This window comes from Oxyura jamaicensis, chromosome 8, assembly GCF_011077185.1.
Source record: "Oxyura jamaicensis isolate SHBP4307 breed ruddy duck chromosome 8, BPBGC_Ojam_1.0, whole genome shotgun sequence".
Taxonomy (NCBI): Eukaryota; Metazoa; Chordata; class Aves; order Anseriformes; family Anatidae; genus Oxyura; species Oxyura jamaicensis.
The window spans coordinates 6,479,342-6,497,136 of NC_048900.1; the positions used below are offsets into that span (position 1 = coordinate 6,479,342).

The window sequence follows — 17,795 nt, forward strand, 5'->3', positions numbered from 1 at the left end:
GAGCATGCAGTGGTAAGTGGAGGGGCATTAAGTCTGTTGAGTAACTGTTTCTTTAAGACTTCAAGCAAGAGAAAAATGGTTTTGTTCACCTGTAATGAGAGAATCATAACACTTACCTGGATTCATACACAGTATTATAAGAAATTCCTACGGAAATTTGTATTTTTTTATCCATCTATTGGACAGCACAAGATTTTGTGCATTTAGAAGAAATGACCAGTTTACAGACTGTTAGAACAATTTCTACCTTGTTAACTGTTAATTAATCTTTTTATTTGTTTTAAAAACAGTAGGCTAAAATTCAGCAGGAAACAGTAGAATTATCACAACTATAACATAAAAAATCTCTTAATTAAAAAAAAAAAAAATCATTGTACTAGTTGAAATCTACACGGTTTGGAAAAAAGCATCTACTCTGAAAACAGGTCATATGCATTCATGGAAGTAGTCTCTTTAAATTACAGGATATAAGCATACAAAGTAAATGTGCAAGTACACAGTATTTCATGCTCTAAGAGTAAACAGAAAGTGTTTTCTTTCAGAACTGTTATCATTCAAATCTCCACTTTCTGCTTTGAATCTAATATTGAAATCTCAGATGAATTTATATGGAGCAACAAGGACATCTTGAGGCAAGTTAGAAAAATGCAAAACTTCTATTCCACATTGATTTGGGAGTATTTACTGAAAATCTGACCCTTGGAATTAGCACACAATGTAAACAATAAACTCTTGAAGTTGTTTGGCAAAGTCCCACAAATTCCACTTATTAGAACAGTGCTTGGTCAGCACTCCTGAAGTGATAGAACATATGCTTACCAATTAGAGTACTTGCTAATAGTTTTGAAGACAGGCCTGTTTTAGCAAGACACTATTCTTGCCGTGTTGAGTTGTTTTCCTCCTTGTTACAGAAGTTTTTTTAGAAAAAAAACAAAACACACTTCCCACTGCTCAACATAAGAACATAGTATTACACTGTACATATTTTTAAAATGAAAAGCATAAAAACAGTGAAAAGTTTTTGAAGAATTAAATGCAAATCTACACAAAAAAATGAACTTTCACAGTTCTTTGTCATTCTCTACAAGTTTCAAGTATTCCTTTAAATCTGTAACTTTGAAAATCTGATATAAAAATAGATGCCTTCCAAAAAGGTATGAAGAGGGAAAAAAAAATCATATACTTCTTATTTTGGTTAAGATTTTTTGCACATGAAAATGCACTGTTTATTTATTTAGCAAAAAAAAAAAAAAAAAAAAAAATCTAAGTTAAAACTGGAGTTGTGGGGCCATTTGTTGAGCTTTCTGTTCCCATGGTAGTATCTGCAGCCTTAGAATCTTCACAGACTTCAGAAACCCCATTTTCCTCTGGTGTTGATGGGGTAAGATCAATAGTGATCAAATCAGTTTCCTGATTTTTTTTTTCTACTTCATTGCAAAATTCAACTTTATCTTCCTGCTGGCTGTTCTTCTTTATTTGTCCATTCTGTGCAGGGTAGATACTGGCAATGGTGTCATACAGAAATTGGTAATGTTCCTTAAATATAAAGAGAAGAGGTTATTATGAATGGAACACACAGAGCCCACAAATAAGCCCATTCATTTTTTCTTTTCTTAAATTTTAGAAACATAGTGCAGAATTGAACATGCAGGACCACATATGAAGCAGCTTCCACAGTTTTTGGCATACAGGATAGTGGTTCTATGGTTTATTCTGATTTCATGTGTATATAATGTCTCTGTAGCTGCTTCTATCAGATAATCCAAGCTGAGTCACTCAGTACCCTCTTGGTTCACAAGGCAAAGTCCCCCAGATATGTTTTTCAGAGTACCTAAATTGTAGACAACATTTATCACAAGGACTCTGGGAGAGTAATCTTATATCTTATCTTAAACTCAACCCGGTTTGTTTTTTTAGTAAACAAAAAGTGTATGCCACAGAGACACAAATTCTCTGGAGTGACTTAAACTAAGTTGATGGCTCCTAGCCTGTGAAATCAGGTTTGCCTCCTAACCCTTCAATTACAGGGTGCTGTGGACACATGTCTCTAAACCAACTGTAGAAACACTGATTTATGCAATTTGTAATTGTAAAATGTGCAACCTTCCACAAGGTATTATAGCATTACAGCTCTGGATATCTCCCAGACTTCTTTATTCTTATCAGTAATGCCAATTCCCAAGTAGTGATTAGTGACTGTGAATGTCCTGATTATAATTATTATTCCCTATGCAGAAACTATGCATAACGTCATAAGGATATTTGTGACTGTGATAAGCAATCTTGTGATTTGTCCTGGTAAGTCACAGGATTTACTTACAAAGGTGGAGACCACTCCCAGCCTGGTGCGACGAAGAGCTTTTACTACTTGGAAAACATCTATTACTTCTTCTGTTTCTGCACTTTCCAAGAGGGTCATTAAAGCACAAAATACACCAGTCTGCTGTGATCCATCACTAGAAAAAAACACACCTTTTTAAAATGTATAATCAGCAAGACTTCTCACTAAACAATAGCTTAATTCAAAGTCAATATAATGAATTACATTTTCAAAACATTTTTTACTGGACAGAAATTGTTATAATTAAGAATATCTGTAGGACACACAAAAGACAGTTTATCTAGATTCCATTTGGAACTCATTTGAACACTTAACAGATAAGAGAGAAATTAGAAGTTTCAGTCTTAAAATCTCAGCAATCATTATCAGGATTATCTTCTCTTTAAAACGGTATGCAAGGCAATTCCTGGAAATGATCCTAAAAAAGTGGGCTTATGCACTGGGTTGAACTAACAGCTCTGCTGGCTCCTCATTAGTAATACATTACAAAAACTCTTTGAGCTAGCATTTCTTCTCAAAATACATGTACCAGGCAAAAGCACCCAGCTCTAACCACCTACTCCACATCCATGTGGGCTGAAGAGAAGTGCACTCACCTTTCAGCACTACAATCAAAAAGGTCAGTTCTGAGCATTTTGAGGAATTTTGTACAGAGAGCTGAGTGTCTCCCACAAGCCATGGCAAGGCTTGTGGGAAAAGGTAGGTATCATGAAATTGTGGTTATTAAGTATATCCAGAACTTAGAGCCAGGTTTAAGAGCGTGGTGCATTTAGACCCACCGGCAGTGGACGACAAGTGGGACACTGCGGTTGTTCCTGTTGTCCTCAGAGGCTGGTCTGGTTGGGATTTTTTGTTTAAGGTTTAGAATCATGCTGACTAAATCTTTAGGATCTTCTGGAACATCCAAGCCATTCCACCTGTGATACTGATACTGATACACCTTCTGTGTTTCTTTCCTCTGTAAAATAGCAGTGGAGTCATAATTAATGTTCAGGCTAAAATTAAAGATACATGTAGAACACCCATTGCAACTATTTTACAAAAGAAAGCTTTTATTCCTGGGGAACTATATTGTGATAGGAGTTCTGCCTTTGTGCAAATATGAGCTAGACAGAGGCCTAAGCACTGCTTAAAGTACAAAAGAGAGCTGACCTCCTGAGACTCCACTACTACCATCTCAGCAATTCACTAAGGGGTAAATTTTAGCCAGTTTGTAACATTTATCATGATTAACTACTGGTCTTGAAGAGAAAAATACTTCCGTTTCTTAGCACAGGAGGTATGTGTGTTTGGAACTATCCCTCCCCTCTTTCTTTGTGCTAGGTTTCTAATTACAAGAACTTGTGTAAAACTTCCTTTCATAATTTGAAAAGAAACTTTTACCTTCAGATGTGTAACATCAAATGCTCGTATCGTATAGCTAGGACAACAGTTGACATCCGTCATTTGAACTTCTATGCCATCATATGTTTGTTTGCCTTCTCCCCAGTACTGTGCACAGTGTTCCTAAAATAGATAAAAGTACAAGTCAGTGCTTACCATTCAAACTTCCTTTTAGTTTATCTTCCACATGCACTTACAGAATGTGTTCACTTCAAAGTAGTAGGAGTTTGTCTGTATTTTAAAATAGAGCATCAAACAACACTTTCCTCAAAAATTAATTAGAAGGCAAATTAAGGAGGTAAACAACAGAAAAAAATTATATTGGAAATACAAATTCCTCATCCCATGAAACACACTTAAGTGGAGGAAGAGACTAAGAGAATGAAATTCAGTGTTTTCTTTATATATAGAGGACCCTTAATACATCAGTGTGAAAATGATGCGCTTACCTGATCTCCTTCTTTTAGCTCTGTCAGCATAACAATGACTTTTACTTTTCTTTGGAATACCATCTGCCAGAAGTCAGAGATAGTTTCCTGCAGTGGTCCCTGTGTTGCAATCATGGCTTTTGGACCCCAGTAACCCTATAAAAGAGATTTTAAGTTGCTGTGTTTTTGTTTGTTTGTTTGTTTTTCCTTTGAAATGTGATTGTCATGCAGCAGAACTCATTGTTATATAAAGAATAGTAAACTAATGATCCATTTGTTCCTAGGGAAAATATGCCTACCACAATAGGCAATGAATGATCTTACAGGGATTATAACAACCAAATGACATTAAACTCCCAGTATCACTTCCAAAGCATTACTTCCAGGCTGACAACAAGATATACTCATGCTATGGTAAGACCCACTATTATCTACAAAGCATTTTTTTTTTCAGGGCTAAAACAAATATTTAATTCTACACAGTTGTTTAATTTCACCAATGAGAAGTTTAAACTGTACACTAGACTTAGTGCACCAGTCAGTTGACACTGAGCTATCCAAAAGCAAAAATACATTTACTCTTACTAGTTACTGTAACTGTGTCACACTTTAAAGAATCTAGATAAATCTAATTTACCTAATAATTCCATAACATCTGTTATCTAATTAGCAACTGATAACTGCTCTCTTTGAAAGTAAATATGACACCAAAAAATTGATGGCCCGAATTTTTACTAGTACAGTTTTGTATATGTGAATAACTGTACTCACACTTCACTCCCAGAGAAAATATTAATATGGATTGTCTTGTTGTAGTGAAATGTAGAAGATTTTGATTATTAAAATACTAAATGGATTTGCCAATCAACCATCAGATCTTCCTCCTCTGTTCAGGTAAACTTATTCTATTTGTGAAGCCAATAAGAGAATGAGTTCAAGCTAGTATATAAATTATCATAGGCAAGCTTTATTTGAAAGCTTGTGAGATGCTAGAGATATAGAGATATAGAGTGGACCCTCTATATACATACGGTTATGAAGGAAGCATTAATGTATTTGCTTGATTCTTCACAGTCACTTTCTTCATCTGAAGAATCATCTGAATCATGTTCACCGTCCTTATTTTGTTCCTCGTCATTCCTGATTGGCACTCGGTTGAAGTCATCTGCGTGAGACAGTGTCACAGTTATGCCACTGCTGCTCATACACAGCATTAGAGGGGAGCTGTCTCCACATCCCCATTCTGCTTCCTCCAGGGAATCCCAGCTACTGTTCTTTATTGCTGGATGAAGATGACCACTCACATGGTGGCCTGGATTCCCTTGTGGCTTGGTTGCTTTACTCTGGGAGAAGAGCAAAAACAATTTTTTCCAATGACCCTGAACTGTCGCAAGTTTCTGAACTTGGTGTTGTGCTACCAAGTGTGTTTGTAGCTCCCTAAGCAGTAGAAGGGAGTCAGGGAACTGGTGGCTGATTTTGCAAAACCCTTGCAACACATGCTAAGACCAGTTCCCAGGCAGCCGTGTCTTTACTGAGGAAAGACCAGAGGCATCAGAAAAAAAAGGATTTGACAGAAGAGGGCTAAGAGCTCTTCCACCTTCCGTAATGTCAAAAGCCAAACTTGAGGTACTCTAGATTTGAGAAAGGCTCCTCCAGGTTCCCACCCATAAGGCTTCTTCCTTCTCTCTCCTAATGCATTTTTTAAGTGAGCCACAAACACTTTGGGATGTGTTGCATCCAAGTACTGAGCAAAGTTTTACCCTATACATAAGACAGTGACCCACTCTTTGAAACCTAGAGTCTGTGATCCTTCACTAGCTTGTCAGAGTCACCAAGTTCTAGTTCTTCATTTTCACCAAAGGAAAAGGCAGTTGATTTCTGATGTTTTAATGGAGTCTGTAAGCAGAAAAAGTCCAGTCCTTCAATAACAGACTGCAGAATAAAGGCCACTTTATTTGAAATAAATTTAAACGCTCCTGAAAATACACAGTTAAAAATAATAAAAAAATAATAATAATAATTCTTTAAAACACTAAGAGAAGTTTTTAATTTTACAACATTGAGAAAATCAATTAATCAAATACATCTCAGTAAGGTAATTTACTCTCCTTGTTTGCTCAAAATTTAATAGGTTTCCATAGAGAAGATAATAGATAAAATAACAGAAGGTTCATAGAAAATACTTACATGGAATTGTATTGACATTCCTATTTTTGCTTTTATTTTCTTCTCGATTCCCAGTGTTCTGTGTCCGCCAGCCTTTATAGGAAGGCAGTCTCTAAAGAAAGAAATGTGGCGTTATGCTTGGAATAAAAATGGTTTCTAGGATCACTGTCCCCTCTGGACACCCATACCCTGTCTTCATCTCCCATTGCATCACTTCTTACTATAATTCTATAAATTTTGGTCACATCTGGACTACATTGTACTACATGTACAATAGCATGAAAAATATGCACGTAGACACAAGTAATCGTTTTATGCCCCTAATCTTTATTTAAAATATTAACATCAAAAGCAAGAATCAAATTTAATTTATTTACAGGTTGGTTTTCTTTCATGAAGGTAAAGAAATTGTTTCTGTGCCAGAGAAAGAAAACAGCACAGACGTGATCTATTTTAGATGGTACCTCTTTTTCATAACTACTGTGCAGGGCACTTTTTAATGTTAATGGGAGTGACAGGTTAGTGCAGTAGAAGGCAATGTTTATTTACCTGAAATTCTGCCTCCAGCAGAGAAGGATCACTTGGAGGATCTTTTCTTTTCAGATTGTTAAGATAGGAATGCAGTTCTGAGAGACTGATCTCTGTTTCTCCATATTGATTGTATTCCACTAGCGCTTGATGGATAAGGATGTACTGTGACTGGTATTTCCCATTTGAAGTATTTAAAAATGAAGTTATTGATGAGTAGAAAAATCATAGCACTTTTTAAAACAATTATAAAAAACAACTACTTATATGATGTTATTAGTGGTAATAACATTAAACATTACCATTATATAGGCATTAAACTATTAAAAATCATAAGGACTTCCAAATTAAATATTTTGGAGCATATTGTGTTGGATGAAAAGTGTTTTGTAGATAAACATCATAACTTCCAAAAAAACATGCAATTGAGATTTGAAAAAAATGATCAGAAAAACATCTAAATAAGTTCAAAACATACATTCCATCAGTCCATGACTTTTACTGTACTCTCAACTCAACTGAAAATCCCAGGAGACAGAGACATTTTTGAATACGAACATTAGGTTTGATTATGTAAGTTCACCTTTGTTCCTTTGTGTTTATGAAGGGTATGCCAGAAGTTGGATTATCAAATCCAAAATGTTACTGTCTTTTTTATCTAATGTCTAAACTTAAAAAGCTAAAGTTTCTAAAACTTAAAAATTGTACTGGAAGTTTTTCTCTCTCTCAATATTTTTTAGAGATATATTTTCTATTAAAAACTTCACCATAATTGTAGGAGTACCCAAGATTGAGTAGAGCACTTCTGAGAAAAACTGATGAAGAACTTAGTGAAGGAGAGTTCCAAGTGAAAGGAATGTTAGCAAGATACCTCTACTTGAACCATGAGGCACCGCTGCCGACGCAACTTCACAACATAGCCATAAACATCCACTCTGCCTTCTGCATCCAGCCCCTCCAGCATTGCATCGATTCCAATATAGGTTCCAGTGCGCCCAACACCAGCACTGCAAAGCACAAAGGGATTTGGTTATCGAAGGGGAATGGCATCTTCCAGTCCCTCCCTGAGAGGGGAGAAGTCAGTGAGAGAAAGAAAGTGAAAACCCATGAGAAGTGGATAGAAAGGAAATCAAAACAGTTCTTGTAGTGAATTAATTGGCAACACTAAAAATTATAAGTTTGGATTTTAAGCATCTTTTAATGAAAATAAGGCCAATATTGTCAAACATGGTGCTTATAGCCAGAATAGCGTGGCATTTACCTGGTTGCTTTTCAAGTCTATGTATCCTCAGATTTAGTTGACTTGAATCAGACTTCAGGGACTTCAGAAAACAGGCCTTTAAATGCCTCTCTAGATATTTCACTCTCAAGTAATCAAATCACAATATTTGGGATCAGTATCAAAACTACTGGGCTTTCCTAGGTCCCTTCTGTGAATAGTTTAACTTTATGTTCATTTAACATTATATATATATATATATATATATAAGATTTACCTGCAATGAACCACTATTGGGCCACTAAAAAAGTTGCTTAGAGCATTAACTCTGCGTCGGAGTTTAAGAAGGAGATGAGGATCCTCTGGAACTCCATGATCTGGCCAACTTGTGAACTGAATGTGAGTGACTTCTCTACCAGCTGTCCTTTCTCTTCCCTAGACAAAAAGAAGTATGTTTGTTGTTTGTTTGTTTGTTTTGTTTTTTAACATATCTGTATATGCAAAGCTAAAATCAAGTGCAGATATACAAAGCAAAAGAAAAATAAGGACAACAGTCATCAAATGTTGAAACAGAAATTTCAAATAGTGTGCTGTCATGTGGTGCTCAATGGTCTCTCAGGTTACAACATTTTTCATATTCCGTTTAAATTTAAAAAGTAGCAGTCAAGAAAGCTGTGAATCAGGAATTCACAATAACTTACACAGTGAACAAGCAGGAGGTTCAAAATGTTGTCACAAATACTTTATTCTCAGGCTATATAATCCAGTTTATAATGCAGAGTATAATATGTCTCCCCACTCTATTCATGAATAACTTGGCTAGTTTATAGCTCTGCTTGCTTCAAGGGATACTGGCTAGTAATTCGCTCATGTCTCCTAGAAGTACCTTGCTGAGAGTACCACAGATTAAAAATAAAATAAATAAAATTAACTCAGAATAGAAAAAAGTGCAGGAGAACCTATGATTTTCAATGATACTGACTCTCTTTTTTAAGTCACCTGATCAGTGCTTAAACCACGGTTGGGTCTTATTTTCATATGTTGCTGCTAGATTCAAAGAGAAGACACACATTTTGATAACCATCATTATAAAACAAAATGACAAAGACTTCCTATAGCTTTTTTACTAGCCAAGATTCAGTATGGCTACATGGGTATCTCCCCAGTAATTAATCCCCAAATTCTTGCTCAGACTTGAAGTATCCAGCTGTGACACATATGTTCATACAGTTATTCACCACTCTTTCGGGAATTATACATCACTATTGCACCAGAACTGTAGAAGTCTCCAATTTCTTGCCAGGGATGACTCAAATTCCTCAACCATTTTCGGTTTTATCTATATTAATATGATGTCAGCCAATCTGAGAGCAGACAGCTCTAAAAATATTAGTCCTCAGCCTGCAGCAATCTTTCCCTTCTACTATTAGATTGTTCTAGTCACAGAGCGGTGTCTTTAACAGTTAATTCTTAACATCATCATATTCTCACTGTCTTCGCACAAAGTTGCAATTTTGGCATTATTGAAATGCAATGAGACAGCAGAGTAGGAATTCCCAGCTGTAATCTTAGATCAAGATGGGTGGAGTCTGTTACTTGAGTATTTTGCTGAAGATCTGTGATTTATATTCCACTTCCCCATACTGGAATATATTTGCAAAGGGTGTGAGAGAAGCATTTAGCCTTAGATGGCAAATTTTCTTCTCAATTACAAATAGAGCAACTAATATGATTTCAGATGTATAAAAAAGATAGGTTAACCAGCCTTAATGACCTTTCACCTAGCCAAATGGTAATTTTAAAATGCTTATGTTTATAAATGCACTTGAGATTACCAGAATTTGCACACTGTACAGCTGTACAACTATTATGAGGGTAGATAATGGTGGTCTATGAGTCACATTAATTTTACTCGTAAAAGACAATGCTGAGATACATATAAACCTGATAAATTTCCGGATTAAAAACAAGCTAAATATCTAATGAAAATACACAATATTAAGTTTTCTGTACTTAGTATATTAAGTGTCCTCTTAAATGTAGATTCCAGACTATTAGGGAAAATACATTTTTAAGTTGGGAAATGCATGTCTAACTCATATTTTCTGTAACGAATGACATCTACATGTGGTAAGTTTTTATTTAAACCAAATATTGCTTGGGGAAAACCAGTAGGCATCTGCCAATGACAGCTGACTCTTCTCACGCTTTAAAAGATTTTTTTAACAAAACCTACAGACTCCAAATACACATTCCAGCTCCAGTCAGTCTTACACTCCTGAGTCAACTTACCTTTGTGATATGTAGTTTCTGAATTATATAGTCTGGACACATTTTACTTTCATTGATCTTCACAATAATGTCCCCATATGTCGCAGAGCCATTCTCCATTGATGGCCAGTACTGGGCACATTTGTTCTACAAAGATATGAAGTTAACTGGTGAGCAAGCATGACAGCAAAGTGGCAGACAGTAGAGAGCTAGAAGGAAGTCTGATTTTAAATAGACAGCAACTTAGTATAGTTTTCCAGTTTCCCATAGGTCTTGCCCTCTCCTGAAAATGTGGGCACTACTTAGGACATCTCTGCTAAATAATTCCAAATATCCATGGAATTTAACTTGTAAAATAAAGCAACAATACTATACAATAGGTGCACAGCAACCCGTTCTGTTCCACAAAAAGAATCCACAAAAGAATGGATGGATGGATGGATGGATGGATGGATGGATGGATGGGTATTTCTCACCCTGTTTCCTTCCTCACAGCGAGTAACCATGACAATAATTGTTGCCTTCTGCTCCCAGATCATTCTCCAGAAATCATCTGTGGTTTCATCCTTGGGGCCTGGCAGGAGATATATTAAGGGATTTTTTCAGAGTCCAGCTACACAAAAGCTGCCTTGTTGATATGTTTAGCCACACAGTCTGAAAAACTAACCAGAGTTCATGCAAATAAGAGCCACAGGTTTGCTTTCTTTATGACTGCAGCCATTAGGCTGAAACATTTTAAAAGTTATATATATATCTTTAGTGCATATCTGTGAAATATGAAAATCCCTTGCATAAAACTACACCTCATAAGAAATCAGACTGTGAAGTGCAATTTGTTCATGTTCACAAAATTCCCGAAGTCAAATCACATTGACAATTTTTTTCACATTTAATTTCAAAATGTTAGATTTTCAATTTTTGTTTAAATTCACTAATACTTTGTGACTACTTCCTAAGTGGTTGAATGAAGAAAACAAATTATTTTAAGTTTAGAAATTACCTTGTGCAGCAATATATTTTCTTGGTTCTTTGAAGCCCTGTAAAAATGTACAACGTTATTCAACTTTTAAAAAGAAAACAAGAACATTTTAAAAAGATTTGCAAATTTAGAAATCAACTAAATATGCAACATTCCAATAATATCAAATGCATAACAAAGATTGAAAAAAATCAAATGGAAATCCTCAGAGTGTCTGATAGATGAAATGTGCACATTACAGGGTTTCTTCAATAGAGCCTATGAGGTTTTATAAGCAGAAATCACTCACATCGATATGACTTGCATTGATATAGTCTGATCCTGGATCTCCTGGTATCTCAGAGAGCTCAACACGGTTATGGTCATCTGTTTAAAGTATTTAAACAAAATAATTATATTGTCTTGAGGCACTGAGACAACAAATATTTATAGAACATACAAAAATTGTAACAAATACTCACATGGAAGGATATCAATGTAACGGTTTTTGTTCTGATTATGGCTTTTTTTGGCCTCCCTTATTGAAAATTTAGTGAAAATTCTAGGAATACTCTGTAAAATACAGTGTTTATTTAATTAATAATCATGTGCTTAAAAGAGATACTTACAATCAAATATATATGAAAGAAATTTGCTACTAAGAATCTGGAAGATAACTTTCATACAGTACTGTTTCATACATTTCTATTTAAAATAAATGAAAAGTATTCTCTCTTCATTATATATCTCCACAATTACATATTATTTATATCCCCATGCCTATTTAGAGAAAGAGACTGTAGAAAGTTAACCTCAAAAAGTACTTTTGAACCACTCCAGAAATAATAATAATAAAATATTTTCATCTGATCATAAGAAGAACTTGGTAGCAAAATTAGCTGAAGCCATGTTTGACCTCAGATGAGAATCCACTCAATTTTCTAGATTCTTTGTTATTTATTTATAACTAGTGCATATCTAGTGCATATACTTTAGACATGCTCCCAAACAGAATTTTTCCAACAACCTGGCTACAAATCTGTGGTATATTTTGAGCCAATGACAAACCTGAAATTCATCCAAGAAAAGTCTTCCTTCATCAGCAATCTTCCTCTTATATGTCTCCAACAATTTCTCAGAAGGTATTGGCTCTATGTTCAGAAGCTGTCTTTCATCATCTTTAACTGTGTAAATATGTTGAACATTTATTTTTACTGTCTTTTAAAATGTAAACTACATATCAGTAATGTAATGTGCTTCTCAAATTGTTAGTTAAATTAACAAAAGGATGAACCCAGTTATTTCAACAGAGTATATTTATTTTTCAAAAACTGTTGCTCCCCAGATAATCTACAAGCAAACAGGTCCTGGGAATAACAGACCTTGTTCAGCTGTGGAACTGTGGACACATCAGGAGGAGGCCACATGCAGGGACTTTGCATGAACAGCACTTTTGCACAATGTGCCAATTGTCATACTTGGGTCACAGCAACAGACAGCCCAAACACCCACAATAATTACGGGGGTGTACTTTAGTTCTAATCATTTCCTGGCAATGTTTAAATGGATTACTATATAAACAACCTGCTTAACATTTCTTTTGAAATATAACAATAAATGTTGCCTACTTTTCCTAATTTTCTCCAACTTATTCTGAGTTGTAATAATCCATACTATCTTTAATAATAATGATTGAACAAGGCTTAACATCTCTAGACATCTGTTGATTTTTCAGTTCCATTTAAAAGATTGTTTAAATAAGTATGTGTATCTGAGCAAATGGAATTGGATATCAACACAGTATTACTTCCAATTTAATGTAATTAATTTTTGTGGGCTTGAGTGTAATAAAAAGATGTTTTCTTGAAGCTTTCTAGTATTGACTTATTCCGTTTTTCTTCATAAGCTTTGAAATCCTGTACAAAAAGCTACACATTATGCTTACTTTCAGTCTTTGGAATTTGAAAGCCTTCAAAATTTTACAGTGATAAAGTACTGCTTTATGTAAAATTCTTGATTTTAAGAAGGTATAGGGAAACAGGAAATCTGGGGTAACTTTTTTTTAATGAAATAATATCAGGTTTTCAAACTTGTAAACTTTCAGTTCATTTAGGTATAAATACTTCTGGAATATATTTGAAGTTCAATATTTCAATATGTAGAGAAATACTGAATGTGTGTTTGTTTGTTTTTCTCTAAAGTAGGTTTTATCATGTCAGTATCTGTAATCTATATATAAAACCTAGAATGTAAACAATCCAAAAGTGTCAGTAAGACGTGACTAATTTTATTTCCACCCGCTCAATATATAAAGATACTCACCTCCTACGAGGCTGATGTCTTCAGAAGAATTGCTGTAAAAAAGCAAAAGCATCTGTAAAAGCTTTGACTAGTAAGACACATCTGATAATGAGTTAAATACAGTTTCATATATGAATACCCACCAAGACTGTTCAGTAAACAGACAGCATTACAAGCTCTTTGTGAAATAAAAGTGACACAGCTAGGACTTACAGACCCTGTAGAGAGGAGCTTGGGATCCCTGCCCTACAATGAGCACTATCACGGGGGAGGAACAAGGGAGCTGCATCAAAGAGTCTTAACGCTTGCATAATTTTCATAGAATCATATCATAGAATGGCTTGGGTCAGAAGGGACCTTAAAGACCACCTAGTTCCAAACCCTCTGCCATGGGCAGGGATGCCACCCACTAGTTCTGGTTGCCTCGTCCAACCGGGCTTTGAACACTTCCCTGTGGATGGGGCATCCACAACTTCTCTGGGAAGCCTGTTCCAGTGCCTCACCACCCTCTCAGTGAGAATTTGCTCCTAACATCTAATCTAAATCTTTTAGTTTAAAACCATTCTCCCTTGTCCTATCATTACCTGCCCAAGCAAAATTTGCTCTCCATCTTTTCTGTAAGCCCCCTTTAAGTATTGAAAAGCTGCAAAGGAGTCTCCCCAGAGCTTTCTCTTCAGGCTGAACAGCCCCAGCTCTCTCAGCCTTTCTTCACAGGAGAGGTGCTCCAGACCTCTGATCATCTTTGTGGCCCTCATCTGGACCTGCTCTAACAGCCCCACATCCTTCTTGTGCTGGGGGTCCCATACCTGGATGCAGCACTGCAAATGGGACCTCACAAGGGCAGAGTGGAAGGAGACAATCACCTTCCTACACCTGCTGGCCACTTTGTTTCGAGTGTATTATTTTTAATACTTTTGACTTACTTTATGAAGGAAAGGTTTTGCAGACACTTGTGAATATTTTTTCACAAAAGTAATAACAAAGCATACTGTTCTGGCAGATTAATTCTTCTGCGGTCTGAAAAAAGGTACACTAGAGAGATTTTAAATCTCGTTCATTGTATTTGCATTGCTGGACAAACCACCAAGAGCGGTTTTGAGTTTTTGGTTTTTTGGTGTTTTTTTCTTGAAACGATGAAAAGATGAAAGAATGTCTTTTCCATGTATTAGTGAAATATGAAACTTCTAACATTTTTGCACTACCTGTCATGAAATTATCATTGAAAAAAAAAATAATTAAAAGTAACATTTTTATAAGGAATGGAGAGAAATATGAAGCTTACCTAAGCTTTTTTTTGTGAAGGTCATAGATTTTATACAGAACCAATAGCAAAGCAATTGACGTCACAACAATCAAGAACACCAAGAATATGATCAGGGCCCTAGAGTTATCTTGGGACAGGAAAAGAAAAAAATATATTATTTTTCAAATAAATAATTAAGAGCATAAAAACTTTACTTTTTTTTTTTCTCTCTTTGTTTTTAAAAAATCTGTATACAGAACCAGCCTCGATTTTTTTTTTTTTTGATGAAAAGAACTAAGCAATTATTTTTGAATATTGAATTTAGGTTTGTTATTTCAAAGTTAAAAAATTTAAAGCTCACTGACAAGGAGAGAACTTCTTCATTAAGAAAACTTTCACTTAAGTTCTTCATGTCGAGATGCTACATCTCACTCACTGGCCTGGCACTGACAGGGTCTGCGTGAGCTGTACATGGGAGCAGGGGAGCTGCCACCTGCTCCTGGTTTTCAAGGCTGTCGCACTGTGTGACAGAGGGAATGCGGTGCCTCATCCCCACCCCCAGGAGCTCAGCGAGGAGCTGCAGCCTGCCCAGCCGCAAGACTGAATTATCCTGTGATCAGCTACTCATATGAAATACTATGTGAAATCTTGTATATTTGGTCAGAAAAAGATCTGTTCCTAAATTAATTTCTTAATTTACCTCTTTTTAATCTTTTTTTTTTTTTTTTCTGTCAGTTCTTGCCAGTGCTACAAGGACATTTCAGTAACATATTCTTCAAACAAAAATGTCTTTTATCCAATTTCTTTAATTCAGCTATCACTTTGAATTGAGTTCAAAACAGGCCTTCTCAACTGGGAGCATCAATGACAGGTTCCCTGTGACCCTTACTGTTGATTAGACCCCAACGGCGGATATGAAGGTAAAGTTCCCAAAAAGATGCAATGGAAAAAGCCTTCCAGGTGTATAAGTTACTTGAGATAAGTAATAAATAAAATTCTTATTTATTTATTTTTCTTGTCTACAATACTTTCCATGTCTACAATACTTGGACTTTCTCATAATTTTTGGCATTGGACACACAAACTCCATGGGAGTGGGGAATCCCTAAAAACTCACACATGTTCAGCTCCTGAAACACAGCATCTGAACACAGGAAAAGAATTCTAAAGTGAATAATGTAAGTCAGAGGAATTAATTTCTCATCACATTAGGACATTTCCTGAAAAAGCCACAGCTATGTAGTTAATCTGAGTCATGTTTGATGACTTGTCAACATCATTCATTACATTAATGCTGAAGGAGGATATTCATTTTTTTTTAATGCAAATTAATTATCAACTATAAAAATAGGCAGATTGGATTTTTATGTAGAATCAATTTTAACAGAATTCACAATTTACACTATTACTCCATACTATGCTAAAGACAAAAAGTAAAAATGCCATATTTATGTACTTACATCTGGTTTTTATACTCCGAGTTACTGGATCTCCTTCACATTCGCCATTAAACACACGGATCTGCATGCAGCAGGTGAGAATAATAACAATGTTAAGGTAGAGCAGGTAAAAATGCCTGCATAATTTGTTTTCAAAAGCAAAGAACTATGGGTCTTTGAAATACATCCATCCATTTTCAAAGAATAAACCTAATTGACAGCATGATCTGTTGTCAATCTTCATGCAGCCCTTTACAGTGCATCTCATATTTCCACTTACGTTACAGCAAGATCTAGATCCAGAAATACGTGTATGACTGAATAAAAATGTTAGTGCAAAAGAAGAGACAGTTTACAAAATCAAAATCAGATGCATCTCAACAACAACAACAACAAAATCCAATCTATCCCAAAGCAAATCTCTCAACTCTGAGAAGTAACAAAGTGATATGTAATAGAACATCATTTTATTTGCCTCAACAGTAAATATCTCAATAGTTAACTGAATTGGATATTCCTAACCCAAGTTCCTGTACTGGAAATAATTTATTAAAGGTTAAATAATAAATGCCAAAGAAAACTTTAAATAAGCTGCTTTCTTGCAACATTACCTTTTGGGTACTTTAACTGATATTAAAATATTGGCTTTGATTAGATGTGTTCATATTTTGTTTGCTATTTTACATTAGCCATTCTTTTTCATTTTCTTAATAGAAAGTCTGATCAGATCTAATAGGCAGCTGGACATCTGTGCATCAAAGATTTTACACTTGCTTGTGAAGAAAAATGAATCTTATGATTAAATGTAAAGATTTAGTACTGAACAGGGGAGAGTATTAGCAGGATTAAATAATTGTGATTTTAAAGTAGTCTCCTGAAGCAAATGAGTAGGAAGGGGAGGAGAAGGACTTGCAGTGCCATCATTCACTGCAGGCTGAGCTCTCTCTGAGCCTATCCCATCCCTGGAGAGAAATCTGGAAGGACTGTGTCTTCCACCTCTGCTCTAAAAAGCTGATGTGTCCTGGGGGCTGGAGGTTACTGAGCTCTGCAGCTGGGAAGAAAAACATTTTCTGAGCAGTGGGTAAGCGGCAGCACTCAGAGGAGTAGCAGGTGCAGCAGGGAAACCAAGCAAGAAGCTTCTCCAACTGCAAAAGCCATAAACTCATTGCAGCAGAGTCAAAACCTCACTAAACCAAAGTGTTGTGGCTACCCTTTTGTTTATTCCCTGAACGATTCAGCAAGTAGACAGAAGGAAATTGTGACATCTGCCAGCTTCACAGGAGATCTGTTTTTCTTGAGCCTCTCCTAACTTGACTCAGAATCTTTTCATTATTATCTAAGGCCATAAGGCTTTCCCTGGTTTCTCCAGTAAGAATTGGACAAAATATGTTCAAAGCACAGGCCAGTGTTTTGAGACAAATGGAAGCCAACTTCTTGTCAGACAAGCTGCTCACTGCAAGTTGTGGAGAAGGGCCTACAGGAATGTGTGGTTTGTGCTACAGGGGACATAAGTATTTT

The 17,795-nt window shown here is 35.7% G+C and overlaps 1 protein-coding gene across 1 annotated transcript in view; it reads right to left on the bottom strand.

Annotated features, from left to right (window-relative positions):
* Positions 1-245: 245 nt before the first annotated feature.
* Positions 246-17,795, bottom strand: part of PTPRC (protein tyrosine phosphatase receptor type C) — a 63,664-nt gene continuing 46,114 nt past the window's right edge. The window contains exons 14-32 of the mRNA XM_035333362.1: positions 16,299-16,359; positions 14,878-14,986; positions 13,617-13,648; positions 12,363-12,478; positions 11,777-11,867; positions 11,605-11,681; positions 11,337-11,373; positions 10,813-10,910; positions 10,358-10,483; positions 8,343-8,500; positions 7,718-7,853; positions 6,868-7,017; positions 6,340-6,430; positions 5,184-5,317; positions 4,174-4,308; positions 3,725-3,847; positions 3,121-3,299; positions 2,321-2,456; positions 246-1,536 (exon numbers count right to left, since the gene is read on the bottom strand). Of these exons, the coding sequence (XP_035189253.1) occupies positions 1,264-1,536; positions 2,321-2,456; positions 3,121-3,299; positions 3,725-3,847; positions 4,174-4,308; positions 5,184-5,317; positions 6,340-6,430; positions 6,868-7,017; positions 7,718-7,853; positions 8,343-8,500; positions 10,358-10,483; positions 10,813-10,910; positions 11,337-11,373; positions 11,605-11,681; positions 11,777-11,867; positions 12,363-12,478; positions 13,617-13,648; positions 14,878-14,986; positions 16,299-16,359 (2,262 nt within the window). The 3' untranslated portion in view covers positions 246-1,263. The remainder of the gene's footprint in view (positions 1,537-2,320; positions 2,457-3,120; positions 3,300-3,724; positions 3,848-4,173; positions 4,309-5,183; positions 5,318-6,339; positions 6,431-6,867; positions 7,018-7,717; positions 7,854-8,342; positions 8,501-10,357; positions 10,484-10,812; positions 10,911-11,336; positions 11,374-11,604; positions 11,682-11,776; positions 11,868-12,362; positions 12,479-13,616; positions 13,649-14,877; positions 14,987-16,298; positions 16,360-17,795) is intronic.